This window comes from Sinocyclocheilus grahami, unplaced genomic scaffold, assembly GCF_001515645.1.
Source record: "Sinocyclocheilus grahami isolate Dianchi unplaced genomic scaffold, SAMN03320097.WGS_v1.1 scaffold402.1, whole genome shotgun sequence".
Lineage (NCBI taxonomy): Eukaryota > Metazoa > Chordata > Actinopteri > Cypriniformes > Cyprinidae > Sinocyclocheilus > Sinocyclocheilus grahami.
Genome location: NW_015505581.1, coordinates 196174 through 217497, shown reverse-complemented (window position 1 = coordinate 217497; position 21324 = coordinate 196174). Strand labels below are relative to the sequence as shown.

The 21324-nt window shown below is 38.6% G+C and overlaps 1 protein-coding gene across 6 annotated transcripts in view; it reads left to right on the top strand.

Moving 5' to 3' along the window:
* The first annotated feature begins 12925 nt into the window (after positions 1 to 12925).
* LOC107550600 (TRAF2 and NCK-interacting protein kinase-like) overlaps positions 12926 to 21324 on the top strand; it is an 87678-nt gene continuing 79279 nt past the window's right edge. For all 6 annotated transcript variants that reach the window (XM_016231911.1, XM_016231910.1, XM_016231914.1 and 3 more), the window contains exon 1: positions 12926 to 13276. In XM_016231911.1, the coding sequence (XP_016087397.1) occupies positions 13220 to 13276 (57 nt within the window). In that variant the 5' untranslated portion in view covers positions 12926 to 13219. The remainder of the gene's footprint in view (positions 13277 to 21324) is intronic.

Genomic DNA, 21324 nt, shown 5'->3' with positions numbered 1-21324 from the left:
TAAACCGCTATAGAGTTGATATCGCTATAGAGTTAGAACCGGTGAATGCGGTTTACAGGTTTCATGGAAAGAGAATGATGTGCGCCAAATGAGTCGCTGTAGAAACCGAATAATGGTTGCGGATGAAATAGCTCAAATCGAGAGCCAACGCAATGACATGTGAAATAAAACGTCATCATGTATTAAAGAAGAGTGGCTTGATTAAGTGCTGGAAATAGCGGATGATGGCACAGAACGGTATAACTCAGAGACATTTACAGTCACAGGTGTATCGTGCAAACTGTACTTTATAGGGCTGTTTAGATTTAACTTACAGATCTCAGTTTAAATGCTTCAGTTTGTTTTCTATTGTGTTCTATCAGTTTAAATGCCTCAGTTTGTTTTGATATTATATTACTGTATGTTAGGCCTATATTATAAACCTAATAAATAATTGACCTTGTTTTTTAATGGATTTAAAAAACTTATGGACTTATGCTCATCAAGGATGTATTTATTTGATCGAAAATACAGAAAAAAACTGTAATATTGTGAAACTTTATTGCAATTTCTAATATTGGTTTCCTATTTTAATATACTTTAAGATATAATTGATTCCCGTGAAGCAAAGCTGAATTTTCAGCATCATTACTCAGTGTCACATTATCCTTCAGAAATCATTCTAATATGCTGATTTATTATCAGTGTTGAAACAGTAGTGCTGCTTAATTATTATTATTATTTTTTGGAACCTGTGATACTTTTTTCTTTGATTAATAAAAAGTTAAAAAGAAAAGCATTTATTCAAAATAGAAATCTTATCTAAAAATATAAGTCCATACCATCACTTTTTATCCATTTAACACGTTCTTGCTGAATAAAAGTATTAATTTCTTAAAAAAAGAGAAAAAGATTACTGACTGATTGTATTGTTATTAAAGCATCAACATTCACAGAACACTTATTTTTAACTAAAGCGAGCGGCTGCTGCGTGCATGGTTTGGATGGCAGAATGCCAGCAAAGAGCGCTGCATTTATAATCTCTAAAAGACATCTCAATTCATCGCAATCTCACAAATCTCTGTTATAACACAATAAATATATGCATAATGAATCTTTCATAACGTCTACAATTCGTGTGTTATAATGAGAGGATTCGTGAGCACGCACATTTCAGCACTGCATTGCTCAATGCTGCAAACACCTGTTATAGCCTAAATAGAAATGTCTCAGGTTACTTTTGTAACCATGGTTCCCTGAGTAGGGAACGAGACACTGCGTCCTCTAGGGGTCGCTATGGGGAACGCCTCGTCATGACCCGTGTCTGAAGCATACATTGAAAAAACACCAACTCGTTGGCCGGCGACAGCCATGACGTCACCACCGGTGCGACTATAGTATAAATAGGCGCCGACAGCTACATATCATTCACTTCTTCGTCTGAAGCTTGTGTCCAAAACCCCCCTTCAAACTCATCGGCCAGATCCACCTGTGATCCCCGCGTGCCTCAGCAGCGGCGGGTCCTGGATCGCAGGAAGCAGATGGCTACCCCTCTTTCCTCGAAAAGAGAGACAAACGAGAGCGGAGCTTTTTTCCTTGGAAAAAAGGCTTGCAGTGCACTCTGATTGCCCCCTCGGAGACATCGCGTGCGTGCTCTTTTTGCCCAAACAAAACAACGGATAGATTGTGTGTGTCATCAGATGTAAAACAACTTCAACACGGAAGCACACATCCTTAAATGCTTTGCTAGTGCTCGCCATAATGAGATAAATAGAGATCGCTCTTACCACAGAAATGCACGCTTCAAACAAAACAGTCAATGAAGACGAAGAAGAGAATGATGTGTAGCTCCCGGCGCCTATTTATACTATAGTCGCACCGGTAGTGACGTCATGGCTGTCGCCGGCCAACGAGTTGGTGTTTTTTCAATGTATGCTTCAGACACGGGTCACGACGAGGCGTTCCCCATAGCGACCCCTAGAGGACGCAGTTCGAAGTTCCCATGAAGGGGAACTCTGCATACGCTTGCACCTGTTAATCGTTTATATTTTATATTAGTTCATGTTGCTTTTGTGCAATAGATGAATAACAATTTATTTGTTTTAGATATTTTATGTTTAGATATTTCTATTTTGCACGATCGAGTCCCGTGAATCATTTTATTCTCCTGCATCCCACACGAGTGTCTACCCGCCCCCACCAGCACTCTGCGTCAGGTCTCGCGGGAGAGCAGGGCTGCGTTCAGCCCCGGCCAAACGGTGCAAAACGTTTTTTAAACGGAAACGGTGGTGCGTTGAACGCCCTGTTCTGACGCAAGACTTGCAACTATGGCAGCTGAGAAGGCCATTATTTATTTGTGTTCTTTTTGAAGAATTTTTGGAGCCTGATGAAATCGGTATAAATGCTGTTTAATACTGCAAAATATGCTCGGTGTTACAGTCACTGCCCTTGCCGTCCAGAATAAAAGAGAACATCCCAATCTAGTGAAGGGCCAACATTTGCCTCGCATTTCAGGATGAAAAGACAAACATTTCAGGTGAAGGATAATCCACTTCTTCCGATAGCCTACTGTGTTATGATCTATATGACCTTATTATTTTTATTGTGAGTATTAGGCTTATCATTATTGCTGATCACTGTTGTTGTGCTATTGTAATATTTACCATTATATAATCAGAGGAGTATACTTTTTTTTTTAAAAGTGTCACTCCACAATACAATAGCAAAATATATAAATATGTATAGTATTTTTATGTTCCATTATTGTGTCTAGCACACCTTCCTAAGGAAAGGATATGGACCAGAAGACATTGCAATTACTAAATGATATTTAGAAAGACTTAAAGAAGTTCCAGATCTATACATGTGCTCTAATTATTTCAGTTAGTTTGCCTTTAATGTAAATAAACATGTGCAAACAATATACTTGCTCTTGTAAATTTATTTTGATGTTAATTACATTGTGCAAGCTGTTTCTTTAATACCGCGTGGTTTATATACATGTTGCTGCTGTTTGGGCTGACATTTTGACACACCTACCAAACAAGAGAAAACGTATCTCAAGCCCCGTTACACACTGTTTCCAGGAAACATAGTTCAAACCGGAAACCGTAGCAAAACTTTGCGCACCGGTTTGAGCTTGAACTTGCCCCAGGTCTCTAATCCACTGGCACTTGACTTGACAGTGCGTATGCTACATCCTTTTTACAATCTCTAGATTATAAAACACTGCATTCTGTCAGCAATGTAACGCGGTAGTAACGTATAGAGACCTCGGCTTGTAACTAAACTCTAATTAAAATTTTGAAAATTATAACGCATTAAATTACACCGTTACTAAAAAAGTAATCAAATTACAAATTATACAAATAGCACATTAAAGTTAAAAGTTACACTTTTTTTGTGTGCGCGCTGTACAGGTCTGGTATAAAGAATGTTTTTGCTCAGGTGACCGAAATGTCCGCCCAATAGAGAAAAGTTTTGCTCAGCAAGAAAATAAATTAGAGGGAACATTGCTCCTGTGCCACCTTTTCTAGCACATTTCATAACTAGCATGTTGTCTGTAGTTACATTAACTGTGAATTTGACAGACAAGATGTATTTTAGCCCTGACTCCATTTCGATCTGTTAATGCATTTGTTCAGAAATTTGCACTAAATAAGTTTCAAATAAATCGCAAAAACTCTTAAAATGTTTTGTGAATGGTTTCCTTGGGGTGTTTTACTGCAATAGCTGATCTTAAATCATATTCTAATGTTGTCTTACTTTCCATTTTAACACCAAAATCCAATCAAAACATGCCCTTTAGGCACCAGCGGCTAGGACAGAGATGTAAAAAATATGAATTGTATCCTAGTGAACATTAGTTTTAACACTGTCGTTTTGCAGGGGAACCGGCTCTGATCGGTGCCCAAACCTGGAAGTCTTGAAACAGTCATTATGAAGCAATTTAAATGCAAATCTGGCCAATGGCTCGTCCCCAAACATGCCTCATTGGATGAGACACCTGATAGAGAGCGACCAACATTAATGACATCCTCTGAGTGGAATCATGTTCGGAGATATTGAAATCAAGATTGAAAAGAGTTGATAGATTATCTCTGTGACCTTAATGGCTTCTTATCGTTGATGGACTGAAAGCCTCCAACTTACTCAACACCATCCAAACCTTGATCATTTGGTTTCTTCAAGAGCTATCTGGTCAACTGCTGAGCTGTCATGCCTCACTAACTACATGTGTCATTTGAAAACAGGATCACTGTCTCAATTACTGTGTACTGTAGTTATCTGGTATTGTGCAATGGCTCATTAAACAGGTTGTCCTCTTCTGAAATGAGAAAAGCAGTCTCTGGGAAATTTGCATTGATGTTCACAAGTAGGCCTGTCGCAATAATCAATATATCGACTTATCGTGCAATATATGTACATGACCTCAATAATTTTTGGTGATGCAATATATCGCTCATTATATTTACTTAAAAATTAATGTCACCATGTTTTTTTGCATTCCACTTGCGCCTGTGTCTTTTGCAGCTTCTCGTACATAACGCGGTGTAGTCATGAGGTGCTAGTTCAAATTAAAAAAATGCTTCTACAAACAAAGTTTCAACTGCAGATATGGTCTTGTTTAGGGATCTGTGCCTTTGTGCTTACGGGCATCTGACTGCTATGTAGGGATTGTGTTTTTCAGCAATACAGTGCACCCTTAATTTACAGAGAAAAGAAGGTCAGGGCAAAATCTGTAGATGGAAAAATCTCCATACAAGTTCTTTGTGCATTTGTTCTTTTTTGTATTTGTTACTTTGCACGTTTTGTTAGAAAATGTTTATTTAGTATTTATTCAGGTTTGTTAAGGTATCTAATATTTTGATACTTAATTTCCATAATCTAAATATTCTTAAAAAGTAAAAGTTTGTTGTCATTTGGAAGTGTGTAGGCCTTCTTGCATTATTATGCTGTTACATTATGGTTATATATTCAGTGGCATAAAATGGTCTTTAAAATGACAATAATATCGCTTATAGCAATTATTTCTGGGGTAATATATCGCACAACAAAAAGTTGTTATCGTAACATGTTATTGTGACTATTCACAAGTATGCAGAATCCATATGTTAATAATTATGCATTTTTGCACCGCTCATTATTTTCGTAATATAAACAGATACAGTATTGCTACTGACGCCTGCAATGCGATACAATGCTTTGTCTAGTTTAGAAGCTTTTTAATTAAGCAAAATCATACAAGCAAGAGTATTGATATTTAGACCAACAATATGACTGAGACTATGATGTTGCTTTTATAAAAAAAACCCTGAAAAAATTAATATGAAGCAACTTGCATTTTAGACATAATATTGTCCAGTTATTTGGCAAAATAAGGCACATGTAATGTAAAAGTACATGTGATGAAGATGTTCTCTTTCAAGCATACGTTTTGGTGTCTCACTATGGGATATGCCCCTTCCACGTATTCCTCAGAAGCAGTTGGCCCCAGTTGGCTGGCAGACATGACATTGTGTCTGGGAGTGGCTCCTTCCTCTTGGTATAAAAGGAGCGACAAAACGTCATTACAACATTCAAAAACCTCTTCTCACTTCACACCAGAAACCTATTAGTCGAATTGTTGGCTTTCGCCTGACTCCTACAATCAGCACTCCAGCTTATTATAGGATTACTCAGAATGGCTGTAGCAATGCAGACTACCTTGGTTAGTGAGGGAGACTCTTCACGGTGTTGATCGTGCGGGACCGAATATGCTCAGAACTCCCTCCGCAAGCCGGCCACAGGCCTTACTCCTTTCCAATGTGTTCTGGGTTTCCAACCTCCTTTATTCCCATGGTCCGGGGAGCCCTCAGACTTACCTGCTGTTAATTCATGGCTTCAACAGAGTGAGGAGACCTGGAATGAGGCACATGTCCACCTTCAACAGGCTGTTCGTCGAACAAGGGAACAAGCTGATCGTCATCGGCGTGCCAATCCCAACTATCAGCCGGGTTAGTGGGTCTGGCTGTCTACCCATGATCTTCGCCTACGGCTCCCTTGCAAGAAGCTCAGTCCCAGGTGCGTGGGTCCATTCAAAATTCTCAGACAAATAACTCCCATCTCATTTCGGTTGGCTTTACCCTCCAATTATCGTATCTGACCCACTTTTCATGTGTCTTTGCTTAAGCCCGCTGGTGATTCGAGAGGAGCGGATGACCAGGAGGAGGCTGGTGACCAGGGAGCCCCTCCCATCATCGTGGACGGCGAGGAGGCGTATCGAGTTCACGAGATCCTGAATTCCCGTCGCCGGGGCAGGTTACTCCAGTATCTAGTGGACTGGGAGGGGTATGGTCCGGAGGAGCAGTCCTGGGTCAACGCAGAGGACATTCTAGATCCCTCTCTTACCAATGACTTTCATAATCCATCCGGATAAACCAGCCCCGAGACCTCGTGGAAGACCCCGGAGTCTGCCTCCTCGCGTCAGGAGCCGCTCGCAGGGAGGGGGCTCTGTCACGAATCAAACCTCTGTGGCTCCCTCCAATCACCACCAGAGGGAACCATCACCGGAGTACTAACTGTTCTTATGGACTTCATTTCCCATCACCCCGTACCTGAGACTGATTACCTGCACAGGTGCTGATCATTATCCTGACTATTTAATCAGTGCCTACCCTAACCTCTGTGCGAAGTCTTGTTTTTGCTACTGCTGACATTTCTGAGCATTTATACCTTGTTTGATTACCTGTTGCCTACCTGGATTGTTTATACCCATCTTGATCGTTCTCTGCCTGCCTCTTTGACCTTGCCTGTCTATTGGATTTGTTCTATTCTCTCTCTGCCGCCTGCCTCGACCCTTTGCACGGACTCAGGTTATGATTCTGCCTTGCCTACGTTGCTCTTGAATACTGTTGATTTAACTTTGCCTGTCTGACTCGTATTGTTTGTTAATAAAGCTGCACATAAATCCCAACATCACTGAATCATCATTACACCGTGACGTCACCGGTAGTTTTCTGAAGAGCGTTTTTGAAGCTCAAAGTGGGCGGAGTGGGCCGTCGCCATCTTGGCAGTGCGTCACTCCCGGATAATCGAAAATGGGCAAAAGGCGGGAGCTGATTGCTGAAGCCACGCCCACCTAGCACGCCGGCAGTGTCAGCAGCGGCAATCCACCTGTCACTCAAGTGGCCACACCCTTAATTATGCAGAACTTTAAGGCTTAATATAATTTAAACGGATGAGTTATAAAAAAATTCACCCCCCTCACAGTTGTCATGAAGGACAACATTATCTATATAGACCAAAATCTTTTTTTGAACCAGGCTGTAAACTGTTTTAACATGGGGAGTCTATGGGATTGACTTCCTTTTGCAGCCAGCCTCTAGAGGCCAGTTGACGAATTACAGTTTAAGTCACTTCCGTGTTGGCTTCAGGAGAGAGAGCGGGAGGTTGCCGCTTGAGTATCTCACGTAAATTCAGTCGGTTATGGCTTAAGTGAACGTAAACAGGTGAAAACAGGTAAACAGGTAAAAACCGGACATGTGTCAGTATATATATATAATTTAGATATCATGAAATAAAATGTCTCGTATCGTGGTCATATATCATGTCCCCAACCAAACCCCCCCACATCTCGTATTGAACCATGAGAAATCTGGTCACCATACCTCAGGATGACTTAAAAGTAGTAAAGTTAATAAATTATTATAAATGCATTAAAATAATCTAACTAAACCTAACCTAAATTGAAATACAAAAATAAATAAATAAACTAAAATCATATTTCTTTTTCATCCTTCAATAACTACTGAAGAACATACAATTCTTGAAACTTCTAGAATCATGAATTGTGCTTAATTAATCATGGTTAATTAATTTATTGTATTGGCACGCCTAGTTTCAGAAGGAGGCCTTTGACCTTTGATTAGAGCTATATTGCTCTAGATGTAGCTTCAGAAGTTCATATGATCATTACATCCGAGCTGATCATGTGATCATGTGCTACACCCTATTCCAGGCCTGTGTCTGCTTATATTTCATCTTTTCCTGTTCTCCATTCCAGTTTTATGCAAGAAACCATACCTCTTAACCTCAGAGCATACCTCCAACTGTGCCTTGTTGAATTTTTCTTTCTTTTATTTTTTGCATATTGAATTATTCATGTTTCTCTAAATGAGTAACTTTAAAATGTAATGTCAATCTCCAAGGTTTGTCACAGGCAGCCTGCAGGTGGTTTGCTCTTTTTCCTGCTTAAAATAGTTTTTTATTTCTGTTACATTAGACCAGGTCTTTTTGTGGATTATAGTTAGTTTTTTATTTCTGTAAATCATCTTTATTATAACAACACTTTAAAAGGTGTAAATTTAATTTAAATTGAGCTAAACAGGCCAATGATGCTTTTAGACTTTAGTTAATCTTCCCTCACAACTAAATGACTAATCATCCATGGTTTTCTCTCATATTGTCTGAAATTAAATGCTCATATTATCTCCGGCTGAGACAGATTACATAATCTTCAAATCTCATCAGTTAAACTCAAGCCAGTTACAACTTGAATCTGCAAATCAAAAACTTCACTTTTTGTATAACATTTGCTTCTTTATTTGTTGGTCTCTAGAGTCCCAATTTAGCTTTACACAGTTTGCAATGTCTCTCTTCTGTGATGTGTTGTAATTCACTGTAACATTACAATGCTATATCTCAGTTCACAGTAACAGCCAGGGGGCAGAATGATGTACCTGACAACAGACAGAATGCTTCTTTTCACAACTTGTTATTACAAGGATGTAACATGCTAACAGCTAATCCACAGGTAGATTCCCACCTGACTTCATGAAAAATGTTTAAAGCCATTAACAGGAAGTATTTCTGAATTTGAAGATAACATCAAAACATCAAAAATCTGTCAAAAATCAGTCATTCCTGATTCTCTGCCTGTACATGTGCTCCTCACACCATGGAATGTGTCACTCTGACCTAAATCAGTTGAAACTCAATTATGGGTGATAAACAAAAAGCAATATAACCTATAATTACAGTGGTTTTATACATAACAGTTAAAAAGTCAACAAAATAATGTATCTGAGTAATAAATTGTTGGATGACATTTTATTTTGACATTTGACATTTTTTTGTACATTAGTTAATCTTGCTTAACATAGTCAAGCTTATTTGAATGAATGTCTTATGTTGGTTTATTATGAAACTGTCCCAGACACTTCTTCTATTCCTATAGTATTGATTATTTTTAGCATGCTTTTTGATATAGGTTTAGAATTATTCTTAAAATATGCCTATTAAAAAAATAAAAAAAACTTCTATTCAACCTTGGCTTGGTTAGTTAAAGGAATAGTTCACACAAAATTACAATTTTGTCATTATATACTCACCTTAATGTTTTTCTAAAGCCGTCAGTTTCTTTTCAACCTAGAACATAAAAATGTAAATTTTCAGAATAAAAAGAAAAGGTGCAATCAAGCTAAAACGACAAAGAGCTGAATAAATGTATCATGATCTTGATAATATTCTCAGAAAATAAGGTAAGGTCACTGACATACTCTTCCCAGTGGCATTTCCCATTTTGACTACCATTGATCAAATCACTCACAGTGCCACCTGGTAGACTGCAGTGCAAAAACCAACATACCATATAAGCAGTTTATTGTAAATAATCTGAACGTTGCTTTGAGTACTGCCATTATCCCCGAGCAGCAATACACCTTCTCCACAGAACTGCTAATATAGCAACTTTTTACCTATTTCATCTGAACATGGACAGGAATTGATCCCTAGAGTTGAGCCTAAACCAGCTGCATTTTTCACTGTCATTAGTGGACAGTCTAAAAGGGAAGATCACGACTGTAGCAGATTCTAGGGCGGCACATGCTGCCTACAGTAGATATAACCTATAGATGTGTCCCTGAGGGCCCACTGCCAAGAGGTAAGTGCTGCATACTGGCGCTGCTGAATACACAAGCTGACTGACTGTGTGCCACTGCAGCTAGAAATTTGGGTAAGAAAACAAGCGTACCTCTAATGGTTGTAATTCCTTGACACAAGCACCACACAATGTGTGAAACAAAAGAAAACAAATGGTGGCAAATCTGTCTGCTATTTTGTTATTTCATGTTATGTACCTGACAGGCAAACCATCAAGAACGTTCCCTTTCATAACTGAAATAAGCATGGTTGCTAAATAAGACTGGGATTAAAAATACATTTAGTTTAATAAAATGATATTTTTGTATGTAGTCGCTTGAACAGATGGGCATGTGTGACAACTGCTGCTAGTAGCCGGTTATACTTTGTTGTGCTAAAGCACTGGCACGCCCGAATGCATGACTGTATAATGGAAATTAGTAGAAAAAAAGCCACAATTCATGACTTAAAAAAAAAACAAGGCCAGAGTCACTTACTGTATAATAAGTGGGCATGGCAACACTGCACTGAATACAGCTTTGAGTTTAGCTGATGTGTTGAGTGTTTATGAAACATGCACATTTCTTATGCCACACTGACCAGGATTCTTTAGACTCTCTCTTTTGGAAACTCTTTCTTCATAGACCAGCATAAATCATTCTTTTGTGTCTTCAGAGCACACATTGTATGTTGGTTATATTATGTATTGCATGCTGAGGGATTATGCACATTTGGTTGTAAAAAGCTCCTTCAGTCCATCCCCTTGAGCTGAAATGCTTTCTTGTTGTCCGCAGACTGACCAAATACTCTTTCTTTTCACACTAAATTCCTCTATATCAGACTCCTAATTTTTCCTTTTTTTTCTCCGTGATAGCCTTTGAATGATAGCAGTCTGCTGATTCAGGTGTAAATGGAAGGTAAGTTTCTATACTGAAGAAGCACCTCTGGGGCACCAGTTGTGTAACAAAAACTTGCTAGACATGTAACAAACATACTTCCTGCAAAAATGTCATACAGTATCCACCTTTAACATTCTAGGAGTTGTACTTCCTTCAGATGCAAATTCAGATAACTGTTTTTAGGTGGGACTCATTTTCCAGGAAAGCCATTTTCATGATTCACTAGAGTTTAACATGGCAAACAATGTAATCTGTCTTTTTATGTTGCCTACAGCTAGTAGCCACCAGGGGGCGATGGCCCGGGTCATCAACCCCAATTGCTTTCAGTTGCTATTTGCCCTATACGGGTGACATGTTCCTGGATCAACATTACTGTCCAAAAATACAGACTTAACCCAATCCCTACCCCTAAACCTACCCATAATTTATTCCTAAAATCAGTGTGAAATGATAGCTGATTAACAAGGGCGTAGAAGCACCTAATCCTGATTGTAAGCCTAAAACAGATATTTCCTGAAAAGTTATCTCTCAATTCTGATTGGTTGATTGGAATGATGTTCCAGGATCAACAAGGATGTTGATCCAGGAACATGTTGTACTTGGTTAAATCACACTCACCGTGGACCTATACCCTTGAATTGAATTGTGTTGTAGTACTTCTTTTTATGAGTCACTTTGGATTAAAGCATCTGCAAATGACTAAATGTAAAATGTCCATCCTGGTGCACTGAATTCAGCCTGTTTCCTCTGTGAAATGGAGGCATCAAAAAAGGGGTACTCAAAGAAATATAAATGATTTAAAGAGTCATATCTGTTTGGAAACAGATTTTGGCATCATGAAAACCCCACTAATGATCTACTTTTATCAGAACACAGTGAGGTATTATCATCTGGCTTGCACTTTACTGACATTTTAAGCAAACTGTGACCTTTAACCCTAAACACCCACTTGAAGAGACTTACATGCAAAGTAACGAGGTTACACTTGTGTCCAGTAGTTGCTTAGCAGCTATTTTAAATAGGCAATAATAAAATGAATCTATGGAATTTTAATACAGAATATAGTGAAACTTCAGAGGAGCTAAACTGAGGCTCTGTCTGTGGAGCTTGGTATTTTATGGGATCTTCTCAAGTAATACACGACACATTAAGAATGTTGTTTAATCACTAAAAGACAATGACACCACTGTTAATACCCGCTATAATGATGTGAGAAAATAATTTCCTTTTTACAATTTATCAGTGGTGTTTAGCCACTCTTAAAACCAACATGCAAGTCTAAACACATTTTGTTCTTCACCATTTGAGAAATATGTTTTGACAGATGATTTATCTGAGTGACAGACCCTCTCCTCTAATTTCAGCCAGAAATGAATGTGACTTCTCTTGATAGGTGTGTTACCATACTGCAACAAAAAAGGAAAGCAAATGCAAAAAAGAAAATGTACCAGGAAGTGGAAGTTGAAGGAAATAAAAAAAAAGAGAGAAAAATTAAAGGAATCTGAGTTCCTAAGAAGTGGACTACACAATTATTTAGATCAAGTTTCCAAAGAAGCATGAACGTTCAGCTGAATTACAGGGTAGACTGAAGTAGTTTGGATGGATTGGATTGGAACTAAATCTGCTTAACATTTTTTATGCTGGAAAACACAGAGTTGTATACCATTACAGTTCTTGGAAAACATCAAATGCAGAGGTGAATTCTTTTGGAAGTTATCATCTTTATTGTTAAGACTGCTGATTATATCTCATTCACTCCTTATTTACACGTCACGGAAACTGTACCGTTGTGTTGGAGGTGTACCTGAAGGAATGTCAGTTAGATTTGGCGCTCAGCCAAGAAGATCTGCCAGGTAAACATGCTTTGAAATCCTTTTAAGGGTTCCCAAGAAGAAGCACATAAGTTAGCTCCCTACAAAGGGGCAGAATAAAAAGCTATGATATAGTGTGTTCCCTTAACATAAAGTTTCGTATGACGAAAGGCAATAGAAGTGAAAGTGTAGCCTGTAAAGGAATGTTTGCAGGTTTCTTCTAACAGCATGAACTACAGCATGAACTACAGTGGAACCAAACAAATGGGCGGTGCTAGTGACGCTGGCCACGCCCCGTCATTTAGCCACTCCCACACATCTGATTGATGCTACTCTCAAGACGAGCGGCGTTGAGATTTCAGCGACAGCGTTAGAGACCAAAAGATGTGTAGCTCCTACTGAAAAACATGCTGTCCCCAGAACGCACGATGTTTCTGTTTGCTGGGGTGAAATCTAACTGAGGTCTAGCAAAAGCATCGGTGGAATCCACAGTTAAAAGACGGATTGTACAATAAGCACGAGTGATCAGCGAGAGGAGATTTGAACGCGCTGCTGTAGGAGATCAGCGGACGGCTGTCTGAGATCTAGTCAACAACATTTCTTTGTTTCTCCGTGTAATTTCGGTTTAATATGGCGAGCGATTCTCCGGCTCGGAGTCTGGATGAAATCGACCTCTCCGCGTTAAGGGTAAGTTATGTGTCCTTTATTGGAGATGCTCATTGATGTTGCGGTTGCGCCGTAATGGCAGGTGCAACACTAATCACTACAATAGTAGAAATGGAGTGAAATGTCAAATAACGGCTGAACGAACAAAGACAAGGGGACAGACGATAAGGAGATGTGGACGGTTGCATTTATCTATCAGATCAAATGCTGTTTGAAACTCATTACAGACTATTGCAGAATATATCAATGAACCGATCCGGTGGATAAAATAACCTTCCGATTATCCTGAAATCGCCAGTCTAATAAAATCTATATCTTTGGCATTGTTTGTGTATTGTACTAGTCTATCCTGTTAAAGTAGCCCTACTCTGTCTGATTCTCTTATAACCATTTGTTTTATCAAGACTTTTATGAATCCCTGACAAATAAGGATATCTGATGAAGGAAAAGGAGAAATCATTGCTAGAAGTCTAGTTTAAAATGCCAAGTTCTTAAATGAAATGTTTGTGCTCATACTGATTTATTACATTTTTGAAAAACGTTGGCAAAAATTGATTGTAATGATCAATAAAAAGTTCTAGAATATTGTATATGCCCCTTAAATACATACAGCATGAGTACACACACATTTTAAATATATAAAATATGCTTTATGAATATTTTAGTTAGTTACACCGTCTAGAACAAGGGTGTCAAACTCAATTCCTGGAGGGCTGAAGCCCTGCTGACTTTAGATTCAACCCTAATTAAAAAAAAAAACCTGATCCAACTAATCAAGTCCTTCAGGCTTATTTGAAAAGTACATGATATGTGTGTTGGTCCAGGGTTGGAACAAAACTCTGCAAGGCTCCGGCCCTCCAGGAATTGAGTTTGACACCCCTATTGACACGCATCAGTTCTTTTATTCCACTGTTCGTTCGATAGAAACAAATTTGAACTTGCTGTGTGCTGCTGCTGGATCTATCCGTGTCCAACCGGGAAACAGTGTGCCGTATGCATGGCTTGATAAATGCTCAAATCCTTCTAATGCCACCAAATTACTCCTAGCATGTTTTCCAGCGGCTTTTGAGAGGATAAACTGGGTTACTTCCTAACAAGGCTCCATTTTTATGCGTCGCTCCTCGGATTATAAAAACTGTGTCAGTCTGTCTAATTAGTGTGAGCACATATGTGCGTTGTCCTGCAGCTCAACTGGTAGCGCATGACGCTGACACGGCCTAGGTTATGGGTTTGGTTCCCAGGGAACATAAATTGGATAAATTCATACATTTAAGTGTGAAAATATCTATACGTTTTGTGTCGGATGTGTGTGATTAGTGAATTAAACACAATATAACTGGATGGGCAGTTTAAGGATGACCATATGGCGAGGCACAGTTTCACAGCAGCCGTAAACCAATTACCCTGTGTGCTGTAGGATCTAATGGGCTAAAGGGATACACGTGAAGTGCTCTCCTTTCTCTGCTCGCGAGGCTAAGTAGCGCGTAGGATGGAAAGATTACTGCAGATAGCCCTTTGAGTGCTTTTGATTTGGCCATCTATTGTGACTGGTGCATTAGCTTCACCTTCCCTGCCTCCTCACACATGGATCTGCTTGCACATACATGCTTCAACACTACAGATCATATGGCACCCCAGATGTCGCTCATATTTTGAACGGGATTTGGTTGTGTTAATCTCTTTCATACATGCCATGCTCTCTGCCCTTCACTGAAGCAAGGCAATATGTAGCTACTGGCTGTTCTCATCATCCTATGGAAGAAGTGAGTTTTAAAGGCCCCTCACGTCACTTTCTGACTGTTGATTTCAGTCGGCTGGGAAAATGCAGATTGTATAAAAAAAAAAACAAAGCTGATGCTTTGTCTGAATAAGCGCGTCGGAGTTTGAGTTTGAGCGCGAACGGAAATAGGTCACCCAGAAGCAGTGCACTGACATGTGCAGTAGTGGGGAAACATTTCCGTGCAGCACTTGCTCAGATGGGCCATTCATAAACTCCCTCTCTGGCACAGAAGTGGAGGTCTGTGTCCCACATGCATGGGAGCCATGTTTGGCATCACCTGGTCAGCCTCACCTAGTCCTGAGGGACAACGTCTGAAAATGAGCTTCTGTGCTCTGACCACAAACCTTGAAATGAGATCCATGCTCTTTCTGTTTGTTGCCTGGCCAAGTAGTGAGGACCTTGGTTTGTCGAGGGGTCATGTACCGCACAGCGGCCGTGTTATTAGGCTTGGTTTGATGTGAGTCATCAGAATGACCTTTGTTCACCCATATTAATGAGGTAGTGTTTTTCTTGATGCAGACGAGGTTTATTTCACTCGTGGCTTTGACAGGCATGCGGTTTAGCTGTAGAAAGGGACCCTGTTCAGTCAGGTGTAGCACGACTCAAGGTTAAGTTAATTTAATACAGGATATGGGCCAATAATGTGATTGTTAATTTATTATTTTATTAAAAAATACATGTATAATGCCATTCATACTGCACATGCAATGGCTTGGTTTTGGGGCGGTAAAGTAAAAAGTTAATTACACCACAACACATTTTAAAAGTAATTAAATTGAAATTCAAAACCATTAAACCAACATAACACACAAAATAAATTTTTTATAAACTTGCCATCTGTGTTGAGCTAGATTGTTTTCCTTTACCTTATATTGTGGACACTCTTATGTCACAGACCCATTCATGATGAAACTGCATGAATGGAGCTGCGACGCTTGCTTGGAGTTTTTTTTTTAAAATTTTTTTTTTATGGCTTGGAGTTAGACCTTAAGATCCTGGTTTCATTCACACATCCTCTCCGTTTGAGTCTCTGTGTGCTTTCTTTTCATTCAGCATTTCGGTGGGTTAAAGGAGTAGTGCTGGGCCCGGCGCTGTGAGGGCCAGGTGGCACACCGTCTGCTTCCCTCTCACCTGACTTCCGTACGCTCTGTTCTGTATGTGCAAAAGTGTAGGAGAGATGATGAGATCTTGCCTGCACTCCTCAGAGCAGCAGTGTCAAGACTCTGCGGGTGACAGTGTGGGGTCTGGTGTCCACCCTGGGTGTGCATGTGTGCTGTTTTGTGCGCCTCTTGTTTTGTGGGGGAATTATATTATTAGTCACTTGCTGTCACACCCTGGAGCTCCAGCTGCATTCCATTCAATGTCATTCTGCCCGAGGATGTCTTGTATAACATTACTTTTTATATACACACTGCACCAAGAAAAGAAAATGCGTAGTTGCTGATTATGAGCTGAACTCCCAGTTCTAGCAAAGCCACATCGAGACACTTAAACTGAGGGCTGCAGAGAGCCATCTCTCAACCCTTTGCCTGGGATGCTAGTCCTGTTGTGGTTGATGGTGCTCGTGGATTTTTGTGTTTGCAGTTAGCCCATGCCCTCCAGCATTAGCTGTCCTGAATCTCCCCTCCCATCCTCCATCTCTCCGTCACTCTGCCTTCTAGCAGACGTCCGCTGACCCATTTCCTGTCTGTATGCTGAAGTGCAAATGTGGACTTTCATTTAGCTAGATGTATATCCTTTTTAAAATGTGTTTAATAAACTGCCACATCCGTTTAAAATGGCCTGTTTACACCTGGAATTAAGATCCATCTCAGGTGACCCGATCGCAAGAGACTGTTTGTTTCCACCTCAAACGCATCTCCTGTGACTGATTGTATTCTTATGTTTCTCTCTACATCATTGTTAAAACTTTTAAATATCAAATTGTATCACAAATTTAACGTTTCGGCTACTTTTAACTGAATTTGATATGCTTTATGTGATCTGTGTAACACTGCATGTTGATATCAGAAATATCGAAGAAGTACACTTCACTAGTGTACTTCACTTCTCTAGGACCGAACTTGCCTACCCCGGTCTAGTAAATGGATTACTGTCCTGTAATTAGCACATGTTTGTAGATTAGTAACATGCACCGATTATTAATGAGTTTCTACAAGTTTGTAGAAATCTGAATTCAAAATGATGAAAATCAAGCAAATTTGTGTTATGCACAGTGTCAAAACTAAATGTTACATTGAAAGTTGAATAATTAACCTAAGTTGTTTATCAGCTGGTCCGTACAACAGACCTTTAAAATGATTTAAATACAGCATGTAAAAAAAAAAATTTACTTTCAAAATCATTAATTTTTCCACTGTAGACTTGCTTTCCATTCACTGATCTTAGATTATAGGTATAAAATTAGATACTAAAATAATCAAATAGATTTACCAAATGGATCTCTGTTTATTTTATAGATCAGTGAACACATCACATCTCATGTATCATCCAGAATTCAAAGTTGACGAGCACAAGATTATCAAGGCCATGTAAGTGGGAAAAATAACATTATCCAATTATATTTTAGCCTAACATATTTCCGTCCAATCAATTTCTGTTAGATAGGTCCTGCCCTATACTTATTTCCCACAGAATATGCTGTCCTCACTCACTATTATATCACATTATGAAACGTAAATGTGTGCAGATACCACTAAGTTTTAAGTACACTTCACTAGTTGTGATCTCTGTTAAGTGAATGGATTTTATGTGAATAGTAACTGAGACTGTCACTATGAAGCGTAACCTCTTAAGAGTCACTTTTGAATGAGAGTGTGACTGTCTCTTGAGTCCCTTAATGTGCTGTCATTAGCAAATTAGCAAACTTTTGTGAAGTGTTTTGCATTGATAATTTCGTTCTTGGTTGCACTGGAAAGAAATCCTTCAGCAGTGCTCTTAATTCACTAATGGAAGAGTGTTCATCTAGTATGTTGGCTTGAGGCAGCACTCCAGACTTCATCTGCTTGTGTTCATTGGGATTATAGGATGTTAGCACAAATAGATGCCTGCCTCCCTTGATTGGAAACAAGTTTTGGCGGCTGAGATGGGATGTCAGAGCCAAAGGTTTTTTTTAATGCTGTGGTATTGATCAGCGGTTCAGTGGACTTTGCTCTATCTGGGTGCCATTTATTGATGTCAGAACCATCTTCTTCATTTGCCTTTTACATGACTCATTGGCTTGTGAGATGACTGAAAGATTGCTTGAACCTCCTACCCCTCCACAGATGCATTGTTTTATGGTGTGTCAGATGTTTGGGAGCAAAAATGGGTTGAGAAAGACCTAAGGGCATGTTATGCATTCATAAGGTGCTCTATACAGAAATCATTAATTACTCGCATATTCGCATGCAAACACACTTGTTTTCAAAATTTTTTCTCTGGGATCACAATTGTGTTGACAGTTTTGAGATTTATAACCTAGCTGCAAGAGAAAATATTTTGAGTGTTCACTGTAATTAAGTATGACCAAAATGTTATACAACAGCATTTGCGTAATAGCAAGTTTTTAAAGAATTAATTCACCCAAAATGAAAATTGTCGTCAGTTACTCACCCTCATATAGTTTCAAACTGATGAATGTTAATATTTGAAACCGAAAATATTATTATTTTTTTGTTTAACCTAGATTTCTGTCCCTCCGTTAAAAGGCCATTGCCCCAAAACTTTGACACTTCAGAAGTTCATAAATACATTGTAATAGTAATGAATCCATATGAATTGAGTGGTTTAATCCAAGTCTTTAGAAGAGACACAATCACTTTATATGACAAACAGATTTAGTTTAGCCTTTTCACATATAAACAACTTTCTGCAGGGACAGAAATCTCTCAATTTTGAAGATTTACGTTTAGACATTTACATTTAGTCATTTAGCAGACGCTTTTATCCAAAACGACTTACAAATGAGGACAATGGAAGCAATCAAAATCAACAAAAGAGCAATGATATACAAGTGCTATAACAAGTCTCAGTTAGCTTAACGCAGTACACGTAGCAAGGGTTTTTCAAATAATATAATAAATAAAAAGAAAACCAAAAGAATAGAGCAAGCTAGTGCAAACATTTAATGCCTTGAATTTTATGCGAGCAGCTATTGGTAGCCAGTGCAAATTGATAAACAGAGGTGTGACGTGCATTCTGTTTGGCTCATTAAAAATTAATCTTGCTGCCGCGTTCTGGATTAATTGTAAAGGTTTGATAGAAGTGGCTGGAAGACCTGCCAAGAGAGCATTGCAATAGTCCAGCCTGGACCGAACAAGAGCTTGAACAAGGAGTTGTGAAGCATGTTCCGAAAGAAAGGGCCTGGTCTTCTTGATGTTGAATAAAGCAAATCTGCAGGACCGGACAGTTCTAGCAATGAAAGATGAACGAAAGTCTTATGGGTTGAGGAAATGATGACAGAATTTTGGGTGGACTAACCCTTTAATTGGTTTGCTCCATAACATTTCAAATCGTCAAATGAAATTGATTTAAAAAGGGTTTAAAAATGCAAAATTAAAATAGTTTTTTGGGGTACATTTGTTAGGTACAAGTTTTTACTTGTGTTGACTTGTTTGGAGCACATCCTGCTCTATTTTATAGCATATCACTAGCTGTGGAAATATATCTGCTGTGGTACTGTATCCGATACCATAACATGATAATTATTACAGTCCTTTATCACCTTTGCCACTTCATTATTAATGAAAGAATATGGTCTGATGTATCTGTTTTGTCAAAAGTAGGTTTGAAAATGGACAGAAATGTCATGTTGTGAGTCTTCTGAGCACTCTTATGTATTTTTATGAAAACAAGAGTGTTCATATTGATTCTAAAACAGAATTTAAGAAAACCAATGTGACCTACCAATATAGCCTGATCCTGTGTCATTATATATAGCACATGAATGCAAGTGTGTTGTTCTCACATTGTGCCTGAGCCTCAGCTTTTTCCTGTAGCATATCAAATATGGATGTATGCAGATAGATTTGTGTGTGTGTGTGTGTGGCAGAGGAAGTCAGGCATTATGAAATGTTTGGCGCAAACAGCATCTATTGTAATCCAGAGTCAAGCAGACTCTAGTCAAGCAGACTGATCATCCAGAAAATGAAGAGAGAAAGAGAGAGACTGTGGACACCCCAAACACCTGCTCTGAATGTTTAAAATCAGCTACCTAACTCTACTTATGTATGATGGTTCAAAGTAATAGTTCACACAACAATTAATAATTTACTCACCCTCATGTTGTTCCAAACATTTGTGGAATGGAAAATTAGATATTCTGAAGAAGACTGTGTTGGCCACTCTTTTCCATGCAGTGGGAACTGGTGCTTTCAAGCTGAAAAAAATATCCACCAAAAATATATTCCAAATCTTAAGAAGCCATACAATGGACCATTTTCATAGACTGTGAAACGTTTCCACAGTTATTAACATAAATCTAGCAGTGTTGTAACACTCTACTTATTTTTTATTTAATGCAAAGGTAATATAAAACAATTTAATGCTGCGGTGTGAGTGTTTTTAATAGTGACAGCAGATTTGATATTTTTCTCTTTTCTGACCACCGATGGTTCAAAGTAATAGTTCACACAACAATTAATAATTTACTCACCCTCATGTTGTTCCAAACATTTGTGGAATGGAAAATTAGATATTCTGAAGAAGACTGTGTTGGCCACTCTTTTCCATGCAGTGGGAACTGGTGCTTTCAAGCTGAAAAAAATATCCACCAAAAATATATTCCAAATCTTAAGAAGCCATACAATGGACCATTTTCATAGACTGTGAAACGTTTCCACAGTTATTAACATAAATCTAGCAGTGTTGTAACACTCTACTTATTTTTTATTTAATGCAAAGGTAATATAAAACAATTTAATGCTGCGGTGTGAGTGTTTTTAATACAGTGACAGCAGATTTGATATTTTTCTCTTTTCTGACCACGATAATCAATTTCTCTCTTTTTTCTTCTTTTAGAACTTCACATAAACGCTATTGTGGATTTTTTTCCTTTTGCTATTGGAGAAAAAAATTAAAATATAGTTTACCCAACTGTGACTACTTTCATTTCTGAGAACCCCAGAAATGTGTAAAGGGTCCATAGATTTGTCTTAGAAGCAGAATTAAATTATTAATTGAAAACTTGTGAATCTGTGAACAAATCATTGAATCAGTGAGTCAACTCAGGAACTGAATTAGTTTGATTCATACAATTCTTTAAAAATGTCCAACTATGAATTCCAAAGAATGATTCATTGATTTGATC